The sequence below is a fragment of the Triplophysa rosa genome, linkage group LG23 (genome assembly GCF_024868665.1).
Source record: "Triplophysa rosa linkage group LG23, Trosa_1v2, whole genome shotgun sequence".
Lineage (NCBI taxonomy): Eukaryota > Metazoa > Chordata > Actinopteri > Cypriniformes > Nemacheilidae > Triplophysa > Triplophysa rosa.
The window spans coordinates 1,943,958-1,969,236 of NC_079912.1; the positions used below are offsets into that span (position 1 = coordinate 1,943,958).

The 25,279-nt window shown below is 41.1% G+C and overlaps 2 protein-coding genes across 7 annotated transcripts in view; one reads left to right on the forward strand and one right to left on the reverse strand.

Annotated features, from left to right (window-relative positions):
- Positions 1 to 753, reverse strand: part of LOC130546692 (ankyrin repeat and fibronectin type-III domain-containing protein 1) — a 76,289-nt gene extending 75,536 nt beyond the window's left edge. For all 4 annotated transcript variants that reach the window (XM_057322074.1, XM_057322073.1, XM_057322068.1 and 1 more), the window contains exon 1: positions 535 to 753. The gene's annotated coding sequence lies outside the window, so the exon portion shown is untranslated. The remainder of the gene's footprint in view (positions 1 to 534) is intronic.
- A 2,684-nt stretch (positions 754 to 3,437) lies between these two features.
- Positions 3,438 to 24,889, forward strand: capn15 (calpain 15). Of its 3 annotated transcripts, XM_057322078.1 has the most exons (13): positions 5,667 to 6,506; positions 6,891 to 7,610; positions 13,579 to 15,058; positions 18,469 to 18,677; positions 18,760 to 18,943; positions 19,044 to 19,267; positions 21,158 to 21,283; positions 21,435 to 21,587; positions 21,749 to 21,910; positions 22,021 to 22,247; positions 22,326 to 22,489; positions 23,093 to 23,271; positions 23,557 to 24,889. In XM_057322078.1, the coding sequence occupies exons 2-13, from the start codon at positions 7,429 to 7,431 to the stop codon at positions 23,732 to 23,734; spliced, it is 3,468 nt and encodes a 1,155-aa protein (XP_057178061.1). In that variant the 5' UTR covers positions 5,667 to 6,506; positions 6,891 to 7,428; the 3' UTR covers positions 23,735 to 24,889. The 3 variants fall into 3 exon arrangements, with proteins under 3 accessions (XP_057178062.1, XP_057178061.1, XP_057178060.1); XM_057322079.1 differs by lacking the exons at positions 5,667 to 6,506; positions 6,891 to 7,610 and adding an exon at positions 3,438 to 3,767; XM_057322077.1 differs by having other exon boundaries at positions 5,667 to 7,610.
- Positions 24,890 to 25,279: the final 390 nt, after the last annotated feature.

A 25,279-nucleotide genomic window follows, 5' to 3' on the forward strand; every position in this document is an offset into this window, starting at 1 on the left:
CAGTTCATACTGAAGTAAAAAAAAACTTCTGTCAACAAATTTCTCACACACACAATTGTGTTCTAGGATATTAATATTTACATTGAGCTAACAATGACAGTTGGTTACAATGTCGATGTAATTAAAACAACATTTCATTCACTCACAAACACAACACATGTAAACACACTCTTACCAACAAAAACACATCCACTAAGAAAACTCTTAAAATTTCCAAATAAAATGTATTTTCAAATGATAAAAATGAACGTTATTAGTGTTATGTTTATAATTTTAACGTGACACTTTACATTTTTACATTCAATTCAACGCAAATGTTTCATTCAATCCACATGAACTTTGTCGTGAATGTGCGCGTGAATGTTTCAAGTTTGTAACAGACTCGACGCGACATCTGATCGCCATGACAACAGCCGAGCACGAGCGCGCGAAACAAAACCTGAGGAAAATAAAGATTTAACCCAGCAAACCTTACAGTTTAATTACAGTTCACTGCTGAGGGAAACACAGAAAGTTTCACAAACACACACTCACACACGTATCTGCTGCAGCACAAAGGGTCTCGAGTGAAACGCTTCAATCAAAGTGTGAAAGTTTTCAAGCTCCTCCGGCGTCTCGAGCCCGTAGCCGCGTTTATTTGACGCTTCTTTGAGCTTTCCATCGATGAAAACAACACAGCGATGTCACTCAGATCACTGTCCACTCATTCGCAGGTTGTCTCTAAACTTTGAGTGCTCCCTACTGAGACGACAACATGAGCATCAAACGATAACTTAGTGACACAAACTTCCTCCAGGAGGCGCGCGGCGGATCACAAAAGACAACTCATCAAACAAGCCGCATTCAGACCCCATTACATTTGTCTTTAAGTACACTCAAACTTGCGTTACTTTTGAAATAATGAATTCTACGTTTTTTATTTAATATACATATGAAATCCACCCTGGAAAACACTACAAAATCACCGACAACTTACGCTAGTCGTGAAAAACGAATGCGATTGGTTGGAGACGTCACCAGTGGTGAGAACGTAACACGTATCACGTGACAACGCCATCTTTTTCCGCACTTGTCTGATTTTACCGTCAAAATGATTCCTTTATGAAAACAAAGAGGGTCTTCCATTTATTTTTATGATAAGCCTATTTACTACTTCTGTAAACTAATTATTATTCATTAATACTAATCTCCTAAAAGTCCCACTTTTTAAGTTTCAAATTCATGTTCCCCGCCCATTAAAAGAACATTGTGGTGTTCCACGTCCCGACGGGTTTAAAGACATGCTGACAGAACACGTTCATCCCAAGGGAGTGCTTTATAATTATTATCATTTTGATTTAAACAAAATCAAAGAAATTGTATGTTTCAAATTACTTGATTTGAAAACTTTTAGAGATATCTTATCAACATTAGAATTTAAAGTAAAATGTAATGTATTTTAGATTTGAATGTAACAATCCGTTGAATATTGTGATTTGGCAGTCCAGCTCTACTAAAACAGAACCTGAATGGCTTTAATTACATATTATGCATAATGATCATTTCAAATATAATGTAATTATTTGAAACTATGAGTAAATCTCAAAATTACAGCTCAGAATGCATACTCACATGAGCTAGCAATCATCAATAATGTTTTGGGTGTAAAGCTCTTTGAGGTACAACATCAGACTCAGAGTAATTATGGCTTTGAAAGAACATAAATAGGAAATACTCATGCTTATGATGCAACTGAGATTATTCGTAACTACAACAAAAAAACCTTGATACCTTTGTGATATTTATTTCTCAGCTTCAAACAGGAGATTAAAAAATCTGCCATAGGATTTTATTGTATGCTTTTGCTGTATTCTGGTAGTAATACAGTACTGCTCATATCATGTCTCCTTTTGGATTAATTGCTCAAGTTGGTCCTTATTTGTAGTTGGTTTAAAATAAAAACATCCACTAAATGAATGGTTGTTAATGAAAGAAAGAGCATAAACAGAAAGGTTTGCTGACTTGAAATGCAAAAACCACAGACCAATAAGCAAAATGAGAATACACTGTCTTTTTGTACTGTCTTTCATCACACTTCTTGTTTGTTTTACTTTTTTTGCAGTCTTCAACATTGTGCTTATTATTCTGATTATCTGAGACCTCTGATTAAAAAAAACATAATAACTATTTATTTCCATACATCTAGTGTTCTTGCATGGTACCATCATCTCTCTCACAGACTGTTTAAGAACACTAAATACTTCATAAACACTGGGGGAAAGGTTTGTAGGATTTTCCCACAATGCTAAAATCTGGATTCTTACCTAGTCCTGCTTTCACAGGCTCCATTAATACAGTAAATCTGCTTCAAATATTGAACCGTTGTGAAATTGTCCTTTTTTACTACGCATGCATGCATGCATAACCCAGATATTTAATGATATAAATTAAATATATCAGAAATAATAACCTACACATCTGGCCACCAGATGGGACTTTTGGAACATTTTTTAATTTGTCTTCCCGGTTTTATTATCAGCAGTATTGTTATTCTTCCACTAGATGTCACTATTGATAATAAAAACATCCCGTGAATGTTTCGCAAGTAAATCACATGATAAATATATTAAACCCTAAAAAATAAAGCATTTTTGAGTTCACTATTGCGTGGGTCCTGTGAGTTTCTAGTATAAAATAATATAAAATATGAAAACAACCTTATTATTATTTAAACTTAAAAAGGTCTGTCAGTCTACTTCATTGTCATGTCAAATTTAGAGTCGTATTAAAATATAATTCATTAATATGTTTGGTATTTATTACGGGTTTTCCTCACAAGTTTTCAGTTTCCATGTGCACATCCGGGAGTTCGTCACTTACAGAAATACAGACACTAGAACGGCCCCAGGCATTAAATGTTCATGTGAACAGATCTCAATAGTTTGTCGTTTTGGTCAGGAACGATGGGTTTAAATACTAACTATACTATTTTTCATTGTTTATTTTGTTTTGGAGTTAAATTAAAAGTTTCAAACTCCGTGTAATTTTAAATTAATTAAAAACAAAACTCCATGATTAATTATTAAAGCCGATAGAGCACCGCAAAGGCAATGATGTCACGTGGGATATGTTACTTTTCTCCGCGCGAGACGATAAACCAATGAATTTTGTTTCTAAAACGATTCCTAATAAAATCAAAAATTTTCAGGGACTTTTTTTATTTATCGATCATACACGAATAATTTAAATGAATACATATGTGAATTTATATTTTTGGTCTATGCCTGTTTAAATGAACGCAACAGACAGGCTTTCATTTAATGCGGCTCAAAACATGCATCCGCTCTCTGAGCCACAGAGCGCCATCTAGAGGAAAATAAGACGTATGTTTCCTAGGTAACAGCTATCGGCTAATAACATTTACCGTCCAATTCTCATCGCTCTCAAACACACACAAGGCATTTTGGGAAACTGTCGTCTGAAATCCGTATTCTCGACGTGAATGCGCATTACCGGCCCGGGCTTTTTTGTAGATGTACGTAGTTTGCGTTGCATTCAGTTCGTCGGCGATTATTTCCATAGAGAGCATGAGAAACCCTGCGAGATTAATTCAGTAGATCTAAACATCTACACACGAGCATGGATTGACGGGGGAAAGATCTGTATGATCTGTTTCGGGGTCATTTGGCAGCAAGTTGCTTATTTTGGACAGCAGAAGGGAAACTTACACGGACAAATCAAGGAAGAGAAGATCGATCACTTCGCCGAGACCTGCCTGTGCTTCCCAAGTAAGATCGATCTCTTTTCTAAATAAAGATCGTAGCATCTTAACGAACATGATGTTTTGTTAAACGGTTGTGTTTGGTCCACAAGTGTTTTTATGTGATCTGTTTCTGCCGTCCGTCTCTTTAATTGAAGATATGGTGACATTAAATGTAACATCGTGTCGCTTCTTTTGAAGTTCTTTTGAAAAGTGATACAATACGACATTATGGCATTTGAGTTTAAGCGGTGGTTTAAGTTCTGGTTTATAGATAGTTTGAAGTCTGGTTTAATGATGGTTAAAGGTCTGGTTTACTGTCTGGGTTGAGAATTCGGAAGTAGGAAGTGAATTTTAAAATGTGGAAATTTTCCTCTAACAACTGAACTGAGATATTTTTACTATGAATAATTTTCATAGATGCTCACCCTTATGACATACAGCATCGATTAATCATTCATTTATCTTTAAGGCCACTTGCTGTGTATTACTCCTAGTATTCCAGACAGTTGTTCTCTCTCTCTCTCTCTCTCTCTCTCTCTCTCTCTCGCTCTCTCTCTGTGTGTCACTTTCTCATGGGTCAGCTCGCTCTGGATATACAGTGTAGCAGGGGTGTTACTGTAGTAAGTGTGTGTGCGCGCGTGTGTGCGTGCGTGCGTGCGTGCGTTTCTGTAGTGATGCACTTTCTCAAGAATCTGTGTGTGTGTCTGCAGTTGTCACCGTCACATGCTTCAAATACGTGTACAGATTGTGTGTGTTTTGTCACAGTGCATAATGCACTCTATTATGGTTTCAATAAGTTAATACACACACTGTCCCTCTCACCGCACAAGAATCTGTATCATACTGCGTATGTGTGTGCGTAAGATCTTGTCAGACTAGTTTTATGAGCCGGGCTGTTGTGAAAGTGGAAAGAGCATTATCTGTCTAACTGAACATATATGATGTTTGTACTCAGGTCAGTGCACAGATGATGTTTCAGTGACTGAAGCGGAGAATACTTTAATACTGTAATATTTTTAATTAATGTATCACTGCTCCAGTTTCCCTATTTTTGTTTTGGGGCATTTTTGATTCAATTATTTGCTCTTATGTCTATTTAATCAGTCCCATCATTATGGGACCCAGAACAGATAAGAGAACATCATATCTTGGAGGTCTTTAGTTGACCCTTTTCAACAGCGCTGCCATAGTGTTAAACACCTAATATATCCAAAATACACTTGTCGTTGTGTTTTGTCAGTAAAAGAATGACTGGTAAAGTTGACAGTTGAAGTTCTAGTAATGTATGCTGTTCTGTTCCGTCATAAATTCCATTTTGTTAGATAATTTTTAAAGTTTGGCTGAAGTGTCCAAATACATCTAATACCACTGTATACAGTCTGTGTTAGTTATTATTAATTATTTAGCGAATCGTTTTTGGACTGAAGCGATTTGCATGTATCACCTGAGGTGAAATGCTTCTAAATTCTAGTTAATTCTATCCACTTTATTATTCCAGCCCGGATGATTTACATTTGAAATGATATTCATTAATTTATCAGACAGTTTTATTCAAAGTGATTTGCAAATGAGGAACAAAAACATAGGCCGTTTCTCCTGAAGCAGAATTACAGTACTGAATTTTAGGGTAGGAGCTCTATGCATTTGGCAGACACTTTTATCTAAAACTCACGCATTCAAGCTATACATTATGCAATTCCTGAGGATCAAACTCATTGTAAACTTTGTAATTTACATTAATGTCATAAAAATGCATCATTGTTATGATTATAAATGTACTATTCTTATAATTATTCGTTAGAAATGAAAAAGTAAAACAAACTTAATGCGTACACTAAATGAAATGTAAGGAAACGTGTCATGTGAAATTAATGTCAGAATGCAAAAAAACGTTATTTACAATTTATGGTTCTAATAATTTATATTTCTTTTGAGTTTCGTGGTGAAAACAAAGTCCAAGATGATTTGTGTATAACACGAGCAGAGTCTGAGCAGTGGATCTGCGCATGCGCGCTGCTGACTCGCCGTGATCCGCGCAACTGCGCGTGCCGGAGAGAAACCCGAATAAACAACTGCAACATATGCCTGCATATTCGCGGAAAACTGCGCAGCAGACGCATGCGTGCTGCCATCACGAGCCGCGCAAACACGGTTGGAGTTTATGCGCCTTGATTTTCAGCGGAGCGCGGCAGCATCATCCGGTCCGGCGGAATCACGAGTGTATGAGGCAAACACCGGCCCACGGCACCGCGCAGTTCAACAGGGATCGATCCTCATGCATCCGGATGCTTTCCGTCCCGAACCGCTTCTGAGACGCGCATCAGTCCGAAGAAACGGCAGAACCGGAGCGCAAGAGTCCTCAGCGGGCCCGGGATTCAGCGGGCCCGGGATCCAGCGGCCCGAGACCACTGCACCTCACCGGAGCCTTTCTTTACCCCTTAAATATTCATTGTCGCGATTTGAGTGTCAAACATGATACTCTGCTGTCTGAAGACACGGATGTGTTCGCAGCCCGTGCTGTCTCGTTATAAACATCTGCATGAGCTTTAGATGAGACCTGGACGAGATGCGCAGATGCGATATGCTGGATCTGGACAGTCACTGCAGCACGTGCAGTTTGACCCTGTGAGCGCTTGCACTGGATGAGAACCAGAAAGGAGGACCATTTTGTGTGCCATCTGAGTCCATCAGAGGCTGGGCTATCCCTGGAGACACACATCAGACACACACACACATCCAGGGTTTCTGACTACACCCCATTAAGGTTTCATTTTCTACATTAGAAACATACACTTTCTAGGGACACTATATAGGTGGTAAATGTAAGAGTCTTTTGGAAGTATCAATCTGAATCTGTCATCAAAAGCAAATCTGATTTTGTATTCCATTTAAAAGTTGTTTACTCTTTTTATGTGCTGTGTCAGCCTGCCATCACAAAAAAATATAAACCTGCAGTTGTATAGCAGTGCGTCCCAGCCTTACTTAAAATAATTTGCATTACTTAGTCTATTATTGTTCGTTCTGTTTATGAGCGCTTTTGTTTGTCATAACCTCTTAAAATGTCCACACATAGATTAAACTCATTCAACGCGCTTGTTCTCTGGGACGATGATGTTGTCGGCGATGAAAGAAATATTCTCTTCTGCAGGCTGGATGAAATGTGACGCATCGTAATCCCGGTGACAGCTGCAGAAAGATGAGCCACGCGGACAGAGAGAGAGAGAGAGAGAGATGATTAGAGCGACTGCACTGTGACTCAACCAGATGCATCGAAAAACAAGCCGGGACGCAGCGTCTCTGATGGAGACGGAAACTTTTGTGCTGACTGTTACAGCATTGATATTCTGCGTTTAAACCCGTGAACTGTCTCTGGAGGTTCAGCGATGTCTTTCAGCGAGGTTTCGTCCTCTCTCTCAGGCGAGATTACGGCAGGTTGAACCTCACCTGAAGCGCACAGACGTGAGTTGAAGGGCCCGTGGCGCTTGAGGAAAAACGGGGATCTCGCAAGTGTTTTTAGACTTCATCGGGCACGGCATGCTTGCGTGAATCCCAAACTTTGTCGGTCACCATCTCGTAAATCCGAGACTGGAGGAGATGTGTGATTGACACTTGACCTTTGTTCGCTTGTGTACTTTTATGAACGGCAACGAGACGGGTGTGTTTACGAGTCGCTTGCGTTCGTGGCAATGGGGAGTTCTGCGTCGTCTCTGACCACAGACAGAGAGTCAGATCACGGGTTCAGCACCGCTCCGTTTCCCCCCGCGCCTCCGATGGGCTGGCTCAGAACCAGCCACAGCAGTCCGGTGTGGGGGACCACCTTCATCACCCGCCAACAACAACAGCAGCCAATCCCACACAGAGAACGCAGGTAACACACAAGTATGAGCCGACATCGCAACATCACATGATGTTAAAGGAGGGGGAAATATGACAAAAATCTCAATACCTGCACACAGGCGTTTGCTTTGCATTCTGGGTAGTTCAGTTAGATCACGAATGAATTGCAGTGGGATGTTTGCGTGTCAATACGGTGTGTAACTCAAACGTGTGTTTGTCAATACAGTGGGTAAGTCAAACATTCTGGACAGATTATGAATGTGTGTGTGTGTGTGTGTGTGTGTGTGTGTGTGTGTGTGTGTGTGTGTGTGTGTGTGTGTGTGTGTGTGTGTGTGTGTGTGATAAGCAGATGGTCAGGACGTAGCAGATGGCTTTACAGCCACTCTGACTGAAGGCATTTATTTTACTAGAGGATTTTTGCCTTTAACACTGTTTTCCAGGGGCGGCCCGTGCACAGAGGACACGTTTCTGTCTTTCTGTCTGTCTATGTTTGTTTAATGCATGTCATGTGTTCTTTCCATAGAATTGTGTTGTGTGACATGTTGGGGCAGGTATGACCATACTGTATTGTTTGTTTTAACATGCACTTTACTGTGAAGTAGTTCCTCGTCAGTCTAAATCATCGCATTGTAATAGTAAGGTTCTATCTGCATTCTGAGCAGTTTTGTTCTTTAATATATTTGTATCCATTTGCATATCCAGATTAAAACCTTTTTGCTTTCTAAAAAGGTCCTGAAATGTACACAATGTAAAGAAATAAATCACGTCATGTAAAAACGTTGTCACAGAATAAGAATATGTGAATAACTCAATTTTGACAAAAATGTCAGATAGAAGAACCTTATCATTCCAAGGCGACGAAATGTAAAGTGTATGTAAAAGATTGTTCGGAAAGTCTGTTCAAATATAATAACTATAAATGTTTTATTTTAAAGGAAAAGTTCACCTCAAAATCAAAATTGTGTTATTTTTTACTCAGACCTCCCGACGTCTTCGGAGCACAAATAAAGATATTTTAGGTGACATCCGAGAGATTTCCAGGCCTCCTCATAGACATCATGGTTATAGTTGTTGTCAATGTCCAGAAAAGTACTAAAGACATCGTTAGATTGGTCCATCCGCTCATAGTGACTCAATTGAATTTTATATTAGGGCTGCTCGATTATGACAAAAATCATAATCACGATTATTTTGGCCAATATTGAGATCCCGATTATTTAACCCGATTACTCATTAAAGGTGTGATGAACTGGGCTTGTTTATTGTTTTATACTGTTTTCTGAGGTCTACTTATGACGTTCGCGTGGTTTTTACATTCAAAAACATCAAAATCAATAAGTAATAGGCTATTTTCTACCGGGGTTTTGAGGCCGGCTTGACAAACGATCAGTTTGAATGGGCGTGCCGCATTGAAGACTTGGAAGTAAACGCCCACTGCTATGATTAACGGCCACCGTTAGACACGTAACGTTAGGTTACACATTCGCCCTATTCGCGCAGGATTAGTATTATCTGGGGACCTCGTGTGATTTATAAATGACCTCCCCACATCTGTATTTCATGTGGCGCATTCGCAAGGGATAAATGAAGCCTGTGATTTTACTCAAATTTACTGACTTATTTCCCGGATGTGATGGCAAGGCTTTGTGTATAGTTTGTATAGCCTACAGTTGTGTAGTGTTTAACGATTCGCACGAGATTAATATCACAGACAACCTCTGCAAGTATTACAAATGACTAGAGGTCCCCAGGTAACACTAATCCCATGCGAATAGGGCTCAGGGCATATCAAGCGATCTCTAACAAAGCAATAGTGACAGTACAAAATATGTTGGACTCACATAAGATTGCTGCACCATTCCTATCAGATCCAATATTGATGGCACAGCACTGCTTTTTAATTTGAGTCTCTCCGCAAATCCATCGTCGACCTCTGCCTTGTTCACCTGAGCTGGAACCTCTTTAAAAATAAACTTCAACCACGCATTACTAATGTGGGAATCCGAAGGAAGGTTATGCAGCGACTGTGTTCTTCCACAACCAGGCACTGACTCCACAATATTTTGCGATCTTTAACTGCAAAATTGCTTTTTTATTGCAAAATTGCTTTTTTTTATTGTTTATTGCTTGCTCGCTCTATCTGGTTCCACGCAACTTGTGTTACTTCAGTACTGTCATGCACGAACCAGTGGGCGGGGCTAGAGAAGTAGTTGTTGATATTCTTCTGTGGAGGCGGTGTTCAACCTTGATAGGTGTATTCCAGGACCTGGCGTTCGCTGGGCCTGGTGTCAATAACAGATGTAATCTCAGTAACAAGGGCGTTTTCAGTTCTGACACTTATATGATGTTCGCGTGAATACGATTCCCGAAAGCTCGGGTTAAAATTGTGGTTTTAATTCATGGCACCTTTAACCTTTAAAACAACATAAAAATAAAATAACTTGGCCTTTAAACTGTGAATTTAACTGAAAAATAAATGTAAAGAAATAGCACAGCTGAACCACGGTAAAGGAAAGAGTGTAGAAGTTGCGCTAGTCTTTTTTATTGTCTGTCATTTTGATGGACAGGGGTCGTAAAAAATCCGGCATAATCTATTATTACCTGTTATTATGGTGCAAGGTGGTGTTACGTGCTAATTAGCATGTTCGTGACGTCAAGAGTGCGCTGTGGATTTATACCACAAGAAAAGAGAGGATCCTTGCAAAATGGAATGTGGCAAAACAATCGTTTTACCTCGATTATTTTGTTTTTGTAATTGATGAAGGCCAAAATTGATGATTACAATTCATTTTCGATTAATTACGCAGCCCTATTTTATATTCTCCTCTGTCTTGTCAGTCTGTGGTGCGTGTTCACGTGAGCACTTCCATGCATGCGCATTCGGTGGGGCAAAGAAGTGCAAGTCTCCCTCAATATCAAAATATTTTGCCAAGATCAGCTTATATACAGCGTGCGTCTGCTTGTAAACAGAGTTGCACTTCCGGGTTGTCAGTCAGAATGCCGGCGTCTGCCTCCACCGAATGCTCTCGTGAACGCGCCCCATAGACTGACAACAAGACAGAGGAGAATATTAAAGTCGTATAAAGTCGTTATTTTGGTTTGTTTTTCGCACATAAAGTATTCTCGTCGCTTCAAAAAAATTCAATTGAGCCACTATGAGCGGATGGACCAATTTAACGATGTCTTTAGTACTTTTCTGGAACTTGACAACACCTATAACCATGATGTCTATGAGGAGGCCTGGAAATCTCTCGAATGTGATCTAAAATATCTTTATTTGTGCTCCGAAGATGCCAGGAGGCCTCAAAACATGATGAATGTCATGTGGGTGAGTAAAAAATAACACATTTTGATTTTGAGATTAACTTTTCCTTTCATTTCTAAACAACAAACCACTTATTTTCAGACCTGCAGCGCTTTCTCTCTCTCTCTCTCTCTCTCTCTCTCTCTCTCTCTCTCTCTCTCTCTCTCTCTCTCTCTGTTCAGAAATGCCTAAACTATTTTGAGGTAGTTCATGGGTCATACGTGTGGATGTGTGATGTGTAGAAACCGTTTCAAATCAGACCAAGACACAGTTGTGTTTGAGGAGGAAGTGACAGCAGGATGGATGGGAAGCACAAATATTCATAGATCTTGATTTCTAAATGTGTTCAGCTGAGTATTGTGTGTGCGGCACAAAGGTCATGGCTTCAATTCCACGGGAACACACATACTGAAAAAATATAGAGCTTACACTCTGAGTCACTTTGGATAAAAGCAATGTTCATATCTTTTGAATGGAAAACTTGTCATCTAAAGCTAATGTGTTTAACTTCTATATTTTAAAACATTTTGTTGGTTTCTAATTTGGAAGACAGAGGAAGAATGTTTCAAAGATCTTCTAGAGTCCATATCTTTGACAACGTCTTCATCACATTTTTGAGGAAACATAAATTACTTTTCTCTTAATAATAAGAATGCTGCATACAGTAGATGTTTTTCACATGCATATTTGTTGATGTTATAGTTTTAGTGTCTTGAAGGGGGACAGTTCACCAAAAAAAAAAGTTTTCTCATCCTTTATTCCATCCATTATGTGTTTGTAAATCTGTATGTGACCCTTTCTTCAGGGAGACACAAAAGAAGATATTTTGAGAAATGTCTCGGTGGTTTTGTGTTCATACAATGGACGTCAGTGGGGTTCAATGTTGTTTCGATTATCAACATTCTTCAAAATATCTTCTTTTGTGTTCTGCAGAAGAAAGAAACTCGTACAGGTTTGAAATGACATGAGGGGGAATGAATAAAAGAGTTTTCATTTTTGATTGAAACATCTCTTTACATCCCATCGCCCCCCTAAAGATACAGTAGCAAAACAGTCTGTTTAATTCCTGCGGTTAAGATGCAATCCTGACTGTTTTTGCTGTGATATACATGACCTCTTTCCAATGTTCCATCGAGCAGAAGATTTAAAGAAAACAGCAGCTCGACTGACAGGCCTGGAGGAACATGTTCTTTTTTTCGCGGCACCATCTGCCGAACGCGGCTGTTGGTTTCCGAAAGTTGTGCGAGTAAAACAAACGGCTGTCAGCGACCTTTTTAACAACTGCCACACGCAGTCGCCGGTTAAGAGAGAGCTCAGACGGGCTCACCGCTGGAGCTCACGCTGTAAGACAAGACACGTATGAATTATTCTCATTGCTGAAATCGTTTTATCATTGTACATTTATAAAGGTTGTGCAGTGCAGGAACTTGAATTTTCTGTTGATGGTTCTCTGTTAGCCAATGGCATGTCACGCGTTAATTTGGGATGGAGATGGTGAATCATTGATATGTCGCAGTGTTTGTTTCCAGCGTGCCGCTTGTGTTGCTCTTTATAACAGTGTGTGTGTCTCTATGTGATTATTATCCTTATGTTTCGAGTGTTCTGTGTTGTTGACCTCTTTATGGTTTCACTTAGGAGTTATTTCCATAGCAACAAGCTCCACCAATCACAATTCAGAATGAACTCTTTCTCTAATGTACATAGACATACTGTAGACCTCTCTCTCTCTTTCTCTCGTTTTCCTTCTCAAATATCTTAAGACACGTGAGATGTTCATGAGTATGGGGTCAGAAACATATGGCAAGTGGTTTGGAACGTTGGCAGTATAACTTGATTTATGTTGATCCAATGAAAACAAATACATTTTCAGACCTGCAGACCGTTTGCTTTCTTCCAATGTTGTTAGTGTTGCATTTTCTTCTTGATTCAGCTCGCTGTCATATTGAAATGTTTTTCAGTGGAATTAAACTCGTGCTTTCAACTTCATTGCAGTTCGGGAGGAACCTTAGTTTCACAATGACACTGCATTTGCATAACGAAAGCGTTTTCTCGCCTCTTTGTTCTTTGGAAATGACTCCGAATGGAATCATTCAAATGTGTTCCAGTCGATCTGGTCGCTGCACGTTCAGAAGGCCCGAAGCCAAAATCATGATGCTGATGGAATGTTGTTCTCTGTCACATACAATTGTGAACTATTTCCAATGAATTACTTGTAAATTTCTAGCTATGTTTTTATGTCAGAGAAAACACCCGGCCATAGCGCACGCTTCTTCCTCTCATGCATGTACGCTCAGATAACACACAAGCGCTCTGTGTGTCATGGGACGGGGGCCAGTTCTGTTTGACCGGTGTTAATAGCTGTGACTCACAGAACTCGACGTCTTACTGTGTGTGATATTTTTTCTTTTATGCCGGCGGGCCAAATGTCTCATCATGTTGACAGTGAACCGAGCCAAAGACCAACAGTATATTAAACAGAGTTTGACAAATATCATGTCTGATCAAAACATTTTCAGTCTATTAAACATTAATCTTAAATCTGTCATGTTCTCTTTTTTAACCATGTTCACTTCAGTCAGCCTAGCAATGAAACCGTAACACTTCCAGCAATCCTTCGATGTCATCTGATCATTTCTTGTGTATGTCATTTGTGCTTCAACATCTAATTCTCTCTCTCTTTCTCTCTCTCTTTCAGTCACTCTCATTCTCCGGGTTCGATGGCAGCAGTCGTGAGGAATTCTGATTGGTCATGCGGACGCTGTACGTTCCTTAACTCCAGCGGTTCCCTGCGCTGCTCCATTTGCGAAGCTCCCCGACAGAAGCCGGATCTCAACCACATTCTGCGTCTCAGCAGCGCAGAGGAACCTCGCTGGTCCTGCCCTCGCTGTACTCTCACTAATCACCACGGATTAGTTTCCTGTTCCGTCTGCGGAGCCGCTCCGGTTACCCCCAATGGACCCCTTCTGCCAAAGCAGCCCTCGCCCGTTCCCGTGGAGTCCGTATCCAGCCCAGAAGCCAAAGGTCAGGTAGCCAATGGAGAGCCTCGGTGCGCGGAGCCCAACGGGGAGGTGTCTATGAGTGGCGAGAGTTGCTCAGAATGGCAGTGTCCTCGCTGTACGTTGGTAAACACCCCGGTGGCGCTGTCGTGCTCGGCTTGCGGCGGCCCACGTAAACTGTCCCTCCCAAAGATTCCTCCCGAAGCGCTAGTGGTACCCGAGGTGCGCACGCCCGTTGCAGGGTTCCCCACGCAGGCCACGGGAGCATCCGTGCCACTTCTCATTGATCTGACTGAGGACTGTCCACCCCAGGTGCCGTCAGAGACCCCATCTCCGCCTCCCAATCCTGCCCCATTTCTTCCCCCTTCCTTATCCTCGCTTCAGAATAATCCCGTACCTCGCAGCCGCAGAGAAGTCCCGCCCCCCGGACGGCCCCCAAACCCCGTCCCTTCTCCCACATCCCCCTCTACCGGCCCGTCCACCAAACCCAAGCCCCTTTCATCCTCAGACAATTACCCACTCAAGCGCCTGAGCGTGCTGGAGGAGGAGGAGCCGCATAACCCCGCCCTGCCAGTCACGTCTCCGCCGTCTTGGAAATGCCCCGGATGTTCCGCTCCGACGGCTCCTCCCTCGTCGTCCGCAGGCCGCTGCGATGCGTGTCGAGGCTCTCGGCCTGGCTCGGGTGGCGATGTCATAGACGTGATGGGCGAATCGGTGCGCTTTACACCCGCGTCACCCTCCAGCCCAGACTTCAGCTCTTGGGCATGTTCCAAATGTACGTTACGCAATCCGACGGGAGCGGGTCACTGCACGGCCTGCGGATCCTCCAAATTGCACGGTTTCTCCGAGCCGTCCAGCTGCTCCTCATGTTCTCGGAAACAACCACACTCCCACTCTCGTGCCTTGACCTCCACCCCCTCTTCCTCCATCTCCTCGCCGCCGTCCGGAGGGGCACAGGACAAGAGCCTGTGTCAGTGGACGTGTCCTGCGTGCACGCTGCTGAACGAGGGACGGATGAAGCACTGCGCCGCCTGTCACACGCCGCAGCAGTACCTGAGTCTGCGGAAAACCGGCAAGCCGCTCAAACGCAGGGAGAGCATGCACGTGGAGGCGCGCAGACGCACGGACGAGGGGGAGGCCAAGGAATTGTGGGAAAATATCGTCAGCTTCTGTAGAGAGGTAAGAGACTGTTCAATAAGAATTCAATCTGTTTGCCTGTGAGTTTTCAGAGATTTGACTATACAAATTAACTCCAAAAAATAATTATTACAAATGAGAAGTATCCAAAAAGTGCATTCAATGTGCTTTACTGTTGCCTTTAATTTGAGTGGGTGTCTATTGATTTTTGTTAAGTGCAGAGAAATCCAATTATAGACTCAATAAATGATTCAATAAACCATATCAGCTGTTTTCAAGGTAATGGGCAATTTCCAATAATGTTAATACTGATCAATAATTGGCTGATAGCAGCTGATCCATCGATTCATCTCTCTCAGTCTCTGACCTTCATATTACATAGCTGTTTGGTGGAAGTGCAGCCGTTTGCTACGGGTCTGATAAATATTTGATGTATTTCTGAGGGAATGTGTTCACACTTTGCTGCCAGCTTGTCCTCAAACCAGTTGTTCAGCTCACAAAGATGCATTCAGACATGAGAGACATTTAAACACTCGCCCACAGAAGTGAGGGACGTCTGCTGTTCTCTTCAGTGAGGGTGTATCGATAAAGGCGTGTTGATGGGTTGACATGCCAATTCTTCTTTTTTTCCTCTTCCATATTTACATGAGTGTTTCAAGAACGCGAACATTTTAGCCACCTTCAGATACTCGATTTTTTAAAGCTGCACTATTTTTGGTTAAAACTGGACTAAAATCTGTCTATAAGTGCATAACATTGAGTGTTTCATTGTGACTTTTCATTGAAAATGTCCATTTGACTTTAACCTAAAGTATATCAAGTAACCTTCAAAAGTTAGGTTGCTTGTTTTTAAATGGATGTTGACCTCTTCTTTAAAGATGTGTTTATTGTGCAGCTACTCAGAATTCCTGCTTATTTTATGAAGATTATTCTCTCAGTTCTTTTTTATTTAGAATAGGGTTGTTCAACCATTAATCTCGATTAATCGAATCCAGAATAAAAATTTGTGTTTACATAATATTGTCTGTGTACTGTGCATATTAATTTTGTATTTATAAACACAAAAACATACGCATACATTTGTACATATGTAGGACATATTTTGCACATTTATATATAATTAAAATTTTATATAAACATGAATTGATTTTTATATTTTTCTTAAATATATAAATTTATGTGTATGTGTTTATAAATACACAAAGAAATGCACAGTGCACAGACATATATTATGTAAACACAAACTTTTTGTTCTGGATTAATCATTTGACAGCCCTAGTTTAGAATCCATCTTGTTTAAAGTCCCTGTGAACCGGAAGTTGCGATTGTTTTTACTTCCGTATTTTGACGCATTTCAGAGTGAAATGGAATTTCTAATGAGAAAAATAGTGGGCGTGGCTTTTGTCTTTCTCTGCAATTTGATTGGATGTATAAAAACAGCCGTTGCATTTTGAAATGGAACCTGGCAGCAGACTGACAGTTAAAGGGGAGGAGTTAACGGATGCTCCGCCCAAGCCGTCTAACACGCGTCATTAGAGATGGATAGTCATTACAGGAAAGAAGTGCATTTTCAGATTTTAAAGCGTACATAACATGAGATCATGTAAATTACATTTCATGCAGTGTGTAATGTTGCCATGTTTGAAAGTAAGCAGGCTGCCAAGCTGTAAATTCGAAGGTGAATGAATAACAAAACTATTGGCTTGGAAAAAAGGGAGTCGACTCTGAATCACGCGGATTTACGTCACTACATATAGTCCCCGCCTATGTTTTGCTAGGACTGCCCGAAAACTTCACTCTTCTCCCCCAAACATTCGTCGTAGACCAATCACAGCAGACTAGACCATCTGACCAATCACATCAGACTAGGCTAGCGGAAAGGAGGGGAACGAATCATTTGAGAGTCAGTCAAGAAGTAAGGTAAGAATAGCTGCCTATTATTACGAAATAATAGTGTTTTTACACCTTCAATGTACATTAACTTGTTGTTAGACACTCAATAAACCAAAGTAGGACCTTAAAAATCCCTAGTTATGTGCTCTTTAACTAAAGATTATGAGGGCACACAAATTTAAAAAAGAGAATGACCCACATTGATAAACTATATACAATAAACGCTGCAATATTTCATTAAAAAATAAGCATTGTCATTTTTTATTTCACTGGGACTTTAAAGATGTTCATAATCTCTGGCTCGCTAAGAATTCTTGTCTGTCCCGTGCTGTGAGAGTTTTGCATCATGAGTTTATCCTGATGCATACAATCGTTTTGAATAATTGTAATAGTTTAGCCTTTACATGGAGGTAAATGTTTTTTAAATTGATGCTTGATCCACCTTGTGCAGTTAAAACCAGTTAAAAGAACTGATTTTAATTGCCAAGAGTTTCAAGACACTGAAGTACAGTATAAAGAGAGCTTGTGATCCCAGAATGGTTTGTCAGTAAGACCCGAGCTTCAGACTGGACCAGCCGGTGTTGGGTGATGTGATGAATCTCTAGTGAGTGATGTGTGATTGGATTTCTTTGAAATGTTGTACGGAGGGGTCGAGAAAGGATCGATACAACATTATACAAATCCTGAAGTTAACTATAGACGGACTCCATACTAAAACTCAATCCTGAAATGACTTACGAGAGCACAGTATTGTGTTGATGCTTTTTGTCCAAACACGTCCTGTTTGTAGTGTCCAGGTCACCCTTTACATTACACAACAGAAATCCGTTATATTACAAATGAAGGATTGGATTCGATGTTTGTGTATTTATCACTGCAGACTTACAGTCGGTTAATATTAAAGGTTAATATCGAATCATGTAAATGAAGCTGTGAAATGACCCAAATGTTCATTTCATATAACATTTATATTCAAAATAGTTGCGATCACTGAAATGTGTATTTATCACTTAACATCGTACAGCCAGCTGTTATATTTACATTATTTTGTTCAGCCCCGAAGCAACACATGATTGATTTTTCTGCATTTTTTGCAGTTAAAAGTATAATTGTCACATATATCAACTCTCTTTCCTTGTAAAGGCGAATGTGATTTCAACAGAAGTTAATGGACTGATTTTTAGTTCGACCACACACTCGTGTATGAACCGGCGCTCCAATCTGGTGCTGTCTGCGCTGGCGAGCTGGGAGATGTATTTTTAGAAATGGTTGCGGTAGCAATTAAACATCTCCCCAGAGACCAAATGACCCCTATTCCTCCAGCACACACGGGCTTTTCCTTAAGCGACAAAACAGAATCAGGTGCTGGAGGAGCATGAGAATGAATCTTCTTCCTGTTTCTTCAGCGCTGTTACTCATCTCATCTGATGCGTACTGTAGTATGTGAACTATTAAGGGTTTGGATGTCGTTCAGTAAGATTTGAGTGCGATTGTGTAATTATGTGTCTGCTACATTCCATTCTGTCATCATGTCAGAAGTTCTTGTGTGTTTGTTTCAGAACGCGGTGAACTTCGTCGACGACAGTTTTCCTCCCGGTCCACGTTCGGTTGGCTTTCCTGAGAACGACAGCGTCCAGCAGCGAATCAAAAAGTGGCTCCGCCCGCATGAGATTAACTGCAATAATTTTAAGGATCGTGGGGTGAAGTGGTCTGTGTTTAGAACGCCTCGGCCCTCTGATATACTGCAAGGACTTCTGGGAAACTGCTGGTATGGGACGGGTAGATCATTTTTAATCAGTTCTTTTGAGAAAGTGAATCACATTGTCATGTTGCGTTTCTCGTGTTTTCAGGTTCTTAAGCGCTCTGGCGGTCCTCGCCGAACGGCCTGAATTGGTGGAGCGTGTGATGATCACCAGAACAATCTGTCCGGAGGGCGCGTATCAGGTCCGGCTGTGTAAAGACGGCACATGGACGACTGTTCTGGTGGATGACATGCTGCCCTGCGACGAGTACGGATTTCTGCTCTTCTCACAGGTCCGTTTGTCTGCCAGCATGTCACATGGATATGACTTGACCAACATTGTACGGATGAAACTGATTCTGTTTGGTTTGTGTCTTGGTTTCGTTTCTTCAGGCTCAGAGGAGGCAGCTGTGGGTGGCGCTGATAGAGAAAGCTCTGGCGAAGCTCCACGGCTCGTATTTTGCGTTGCAGGCGGGTCGCGCCATCGAAGGTTTGGCCACGCTCACCGGCGCCCCCTGTGAAAGTCTGATGCTGCAGGTCAGCTCAACCAACCCGCGTGAAGAACCCATCGACACGGACCTCATATGGGCCAAAATGCTCAGCTCCAAAGAGGCAGGGTAAGACACGCACACACGCTCAAGATGGATTTCAGTTAGCATGTTCATGTCATGAACATTTTAAAGGTGCCGTTCTTAGGCCGTTTTCGAAGCTTAGATTATGTTTTTTGAGTGTTTAACAATGGATGTTCATGCTTTATATTTCACAAGTCTATTGTTCACCGCTGTGCCTCTTCTCACAAAACGATCAGATTTTTTCTGGTTTCTATAAAGTCCCTCCTTCCGAAACGCTCTGATTGGAAAAGCTGACCCAGTTTGTCGTGATTGGTTCCCCGCTTAGAGCGTGTGTCTGAAGATGTCCCACCCATACCATATCAGCGAGTTTACGCTTCTCAGGCTGTTGTGATTGGTTGGTCCATCTCTCAGTGCACGTGTATTCATAAGCTTTAGCTTTTAGCAATAAACAGTAACAGTGTCGTCAACTTCACTTCATCAGTTAAACACATGCGGATCGATCGAAGTGTAACGGAGGTCTGCTAGTGCATGTGCAAACGTAAATCTTTGTTAGAGATCGCAATTTTTTTCCTACTATGGCGAGGGAAATGACACCGGACCGATTGGGTCAGACCGGTTATATTAATTAACACTAATAACAGAAGCGTTAGTTTTGCCTTTTTATATTGGAGCTTAGTTGATTAATAAAACAAGTAGATTGACAAGGAGACATTCGCAAGCAGGACTTCAAAGGACGTTTGATAGAAGTGTTTTAGAGGTATGCGCACACACACACACAATATCAGTGCGTTACACAGAAGCTGTTATTTGACTGTTGGTTATCTTAGAATGTGTGTAGCTGAATTCTAATTACCAGCTGTAGGACTGTGATGAAAGTGAAAGTAATCAATTGAGCTGCTCAGTTAAATATTTACAATCTCTGATAACCAAACACTACTCCAGCGGCTCTTCCTCTTCTCTAAGGAAGGCCTCGCCCCTTTTTTTTGCGTATTCCTGTGGATGGAGGTCATTCAAAAACTCGGAATAGTGACATCATGTACCCGGGAAGTAGAGGGCTGTAGACCGATTCCAGCCGTTCTCTGTAGTCCTTGAAAAGTGAATTCTGTTAAAGACAATATCTCGCTTGGCATTGAACTTTGAGGTTTATCATTTTGCAGATATTATTTATGCTCTTACAGCAGCATTACACACTAACTAAAGTTTGAAAATTGGCATCATGGGAACAACACCTTTAAGACGCTCCATGAAATTACAGCACACGTATCTTTAGTAAACAGTGCTTCTACAGTATGATGTGTGTCACGGTTTAAGAAGGTTAAACTTCTTAAACCGATAAACGATTAAGAAGGCAGTGTTTCATTGGAGCAGTAATTCTTCTAAACTTTTCTAGGCTTTGCAGTAACATGATTCATGTACAGTCTCTCACAACAGCAACATATTCTCATACTAGCTGAAATAAAATGATATTGAATCAAATATAATTGGATCAAAAGGCTCTGTGATCAGTGAAACGATTATTTCTGATAACTTGTCTCTCCAATATTTTGAATTTAGACTGCGATACCAAGCTCGACCGCTAGATGTCAATGTACCATACGGTTTCTTTAAATGCGACCAAACTACAGGACCCATTCCACAAATTGTTTATTTTTAATAAAATGAACATACAACAAAACAAATACAATTATTATACAGTAAAATAATAATGCAAATTAATATTTAAAAAAAAATGAGACACTAGCCAAACACAAACCGGAAGTTAACTGGGGGACAGGCGCGCGCGCGTCCGATGAAACAGTCTTTAATATTTATAAATGAAGTTTCCTTATTAAATGTGTTTTATATTATTATTATCAAGTGCTGTGAAATTCGTTTTGATATTCATATTTATTATCTGTGTTGTGGTTTGTGATTGGTTCTTGTGTCTGGTTTCAGTTTTCTGATGGGGGCGTCCTGTGGGGGCGGGAACATGAAGGTGGATGATATGGTTTATGAATCTCTGGGGCTCCGCCCAAGACACGCCTACTCCATACTGGACGTCAGAGACGTTCAGGGCTACAGGTGAGACACAACACACATACAACTTGGATGTATTTCGATCTTTACCTTATCAAAAAAGTGAAGAATAACATAACTAAACATGTGAATGAGGAAGTAAATTAACTTTTATGACGTTTGTGGTAAATTAGTTTATCTGGTTGTTTTGTGTCAGACTGCTGCGCTTGAGGAACCCCTGGGGCCGGTTCTCCTGGAACGGTTCCTGGTCTGATGAGTGGGCCGATTGGCCGCAGCACCTGCGGCACGAGCTGATGGCACACGGCAGCAGTGAGGGCGTCTTCTGGATAGAATATACAGACTTCATTAAGTACGTTTCTTTCTAAAAATCTACCATGTCGTGTGTCACCTTCCCTCCAAAATCACTTGCAAATGGATGCATTGACAAAGGTCAAGCTCATTTTTATTTACCCACTCATGTCTGATAATATCAAGAATCTCAGTCAGTCTTTTCTTCATGTCCCTGCGCAGGTACTTTGACTCGGTGGATATCTGTAAGATTCATCCAGATTGGCAAGAGGTGCGTCTGCAGGGCTGTTTCCCGTGTCGAGCGAGTAAACCCGTCACCGTTACCGCCCTCACGGTTCTGGAACGGACCGCACTGGAGTTCGCCCTGTTTCAGGAGGGCAGCAGGTAACACAAACAGTAAATTACTGTACATGCCAACACAACAGTCCAAAATGATCAAAGAGATACAGTATTATTAACAAAACAATAACGTAGGACGTCTCTCTATTGGCCAGGCGTTCGGATACGGCCGACAGTCACCTGTTGGATCTGTGTATAATGGTGTTCCGGGCTTCATTCGGTAGTGGGAATAAATTGGTTTTGGGCCGGCTGATGGCACACAGCAAGCGGGCGGTGAAGAAGTTTGTGGGTTGTGATGTGATGCTGGAGCCGGGCGAGTACGCTGTGGTGTGTTGTGCCTTTAACCACTGGCAGATGGACCTGACGGGAGCTTTAACACCAGGTACACAAACTAAACGAACGGCAGTGATGAAAACTGAACGTTCAGAGGTCAAATAGAATTGATCTGTGTGTTTTTCAGTGTCCAGTCCCACCAATGCCCGGAGACCCAGTCAGGATTTCCCAGGATACATCTTGGGCATCTATAGCTCCAGACAGGTGATGGTGGAGCAGGTGGAGGCCATGTCGACCACGCTCGCCGACGCCATCATCCTACTGACAGAGAACAAGGGAGAGAGACACGAGGTCTGACGTCACACCAGAGTTATTATAGTTTTGTTTTTAGTTTGAATCATATTTTAAATGAGCTCTTATTCTTTAGATTTTTATGTTAATTGTTATATTTTATAGCAATTTTATAGCATTTTATTTGTTTATTTTTTACGTTGCTATATAAGATTAATTTTTTTTATTATTATCATCATTTTAGTGCAGTCTGCGACAACATTTCAATTGTTCGTTTAGTTAAATTTTTCCAATTATTTTTAGGCCAATATTTGATTTGATTTCAATTTGAACAGGCACATCATTCCAAAGCTGTTAACAACATAATCAACCAAATGTTGCACATTTTGATAAATGTGTGTTCACTAAAACATATCTGGATTCTCTCTCTCTCTCTCTCTCTCTCTCTCTCTCTCTCTCTCTCTCTCTCTCTCTCTCTCTCTCTTCTCTCTCTTCTCTCTCTCTCTCTCTCTTCTCTCTCTCTCTCTCTCTCTCTTCTCTCTTCTCTCTCTCTCTCTCTCTCTCTTCTCGATTCTATCTCTTTTCTCTCTCTCTCTCTCTCTCTCTCTCTCTCTCTCTCTCTCTCTCTCTCTCTCTCTCTCTCTCTCTCTCTCTCTGTTGCAGGGTCGAGAGGGAATGACATGCTACTACCTGACGCATGGGTGGGCGGGGCTCATCGTCGTCGTGGAAAACCGCCATCCAAAGTACTACCTCCATGTGTCCTGTGACTGTACCGACAGCTTCAATGTGGTGTCGACCCGGGGCAGTCTGAAAACCATCGACAGCGTGCCGCCCTTACACAGGTAACGCACACACATCTGAAAAACACTGACCACAAAAGACGTCTGAGGAATTCTTATTTTATTTAGTGTTTAATGTACTGTTTTTTTACTTATACTTATTGTCTGAAATAAAAGTATTTTGGGCATTTCTCTTAAATCCACTGCCACCTTGAAGTTTTTGCAGTGCGTTGTACTTTCCATAATGGATGTTGCTATCTTTCTGTTCAGTAATGTTGTCTAGTTAGGCAGCTCATTATCTTCCTGGTATCATCAGAATAACACACTTGTGTGATGTCGCTCACGCAGGCAGGTGTTGGTGGTCCTGTCCCAGCTGGAGGGGAACGCCGGATTCTCCATCACACACAGGCTGGCTCATCGGAAAGCAGCGCAGGCATCTTTGGGCGACTGGACGTCCAGCAAGGCTACACACTCGCCTCAGCTCACCCCAGATACTGACGGACTGCACAGACCTCGACCTCTTTGACACACGCTTACACACACACACACACACATGATATAGACTAATACAGACCCACACACATGTAGGCACTGAGAGGGTCTGAGCGGAACTACTGAGCCAATCACACGCCTGCTTGCTGAGCCAAGACCCGCCCACTGCAAACACACGTGCTCTGTGCAAGCATACACACACAAACACGTTACTATAACGCTGGAGTCCTGCGTACGTGTCATGTTCATCTCGCTTTGTTTTCTTCAATGTAGTTTCTGTTTCTAAGAAATAAGAGAATGAATCTCACTGAAACATGTTAATCGCAAAATGAGATGAAATAAGAAATTATATTTTGTGTAACCATGAACACATTTTGCTTTATTATGTGAATAATATGAGAATCTGGAGGAATAAAAATGGTCATGGATATGTGACGTAGTGATTAAGGCAAAGAAAACCGTCCTGTTTTTATGACTTTACGTTAAACAAAATGCAATTTCTTGTTTCGTGTTTTGCAAACTGAGGCGTCCTGCGTGGGTTTTGTGAGATTCGGTCAGGAACGATCAGCCGTTGGCGAAATATTCTGCACGATGGCTAATGTACGAGCATATGGGTATACTTGATTCTGGTGGACATGAACTGTGTAAACCGTCTCTTTTTATTTATTTATTTCGTGTTTTAGTACATCTTTCTAAGAGAAGCACAAGATAAGCTGCTGAGAGAACTAACCCACGGGTCGGTTGGTTTTTACGTCACTGAGCTGTATGACTGATCGGGGTGTTTTCATCTGTGCTGGAATCTGATTGGTTGGTCCGTTCTTTGATAAGGTGTATTTTCTTTTATTCAGTACCATTGTGAATCATTGATCTGCCATCTTCGTGTGTATTTTTTTCTCTTCTGGATGTTGTGTCGGACTGTGTCTCCCTCTGTTGGTGTGTGTTGGGTAGATCAACATGATCACACACACGAACTCTGTCTTTCTTTTGTATATTGTACAGCGCTGTTTTCCTCCGCATCAAAGTACTCGCTGATGGACGGGAGGATCATATGTAGAATATTTTATTGCGATTCTGGGATAAAGACAAATGTATAAAAGTTTAAAATCTGTCTGGTTCATTTGCAATCTCAGGTTCTGTTGGACCAAATGACAAATAAAGTTATTTTGTTTCATTTTTTTAAATCAAGAAACATGTGAGTTTTTTTAAACTTTTTTGTCGCGGTTTTTATTCTGCCGTTGGTTTTAACGGTGTTTGTGACGTTTAAGGATGCACCAAAAAAGCAGCTTTTGCATTTTGTTCTTAAATTAGATTAAAGTTTAGATCATGATTTAAATGAGCTGTTTTTATGCATGTTTTAAATGAACACCGATGATATTCTCCTTCAGAACAGGTTTTTTGGACGAGCAAATAGGATTGAAACAATCCTATTTGGAATAATATGGAACTGTTTTTCATTCAATCAAGGGATCAAGTATTTTTTAACATCAAAGTTACTTATAGAGGTTTGTTGTGTTGGAAATTGTGATAAATAATCCATGTGACAAAATATTGTAGTTTACTGTAGTATTTACTATAGTAA

Bases quoted from the DNA above. Each gene is read 5' to 3' on its own strand.
- capn15 (XM_057322077.1), top strand. From the start codon at position 7,429: ATGGGGAGTTCTGCGTCGTCTCTGACCACAGACAGAGAGTCAGATCAC. The intron at 18,678-18,759 runs GTATGGGACGGG...TCGTGTTTTCAG, and splicing joins GGACTTCTGGGAAACTGCTG to GTTCTTAAGCGCTCTGGCGG. The intron at 22,490-23,092 runs GTCTGACGTCAC...TCTCTGTTGCAG, and splicing joins ACAAGGGAGAGAGACACGAG to GGTCGAGAGGGAATGACATG.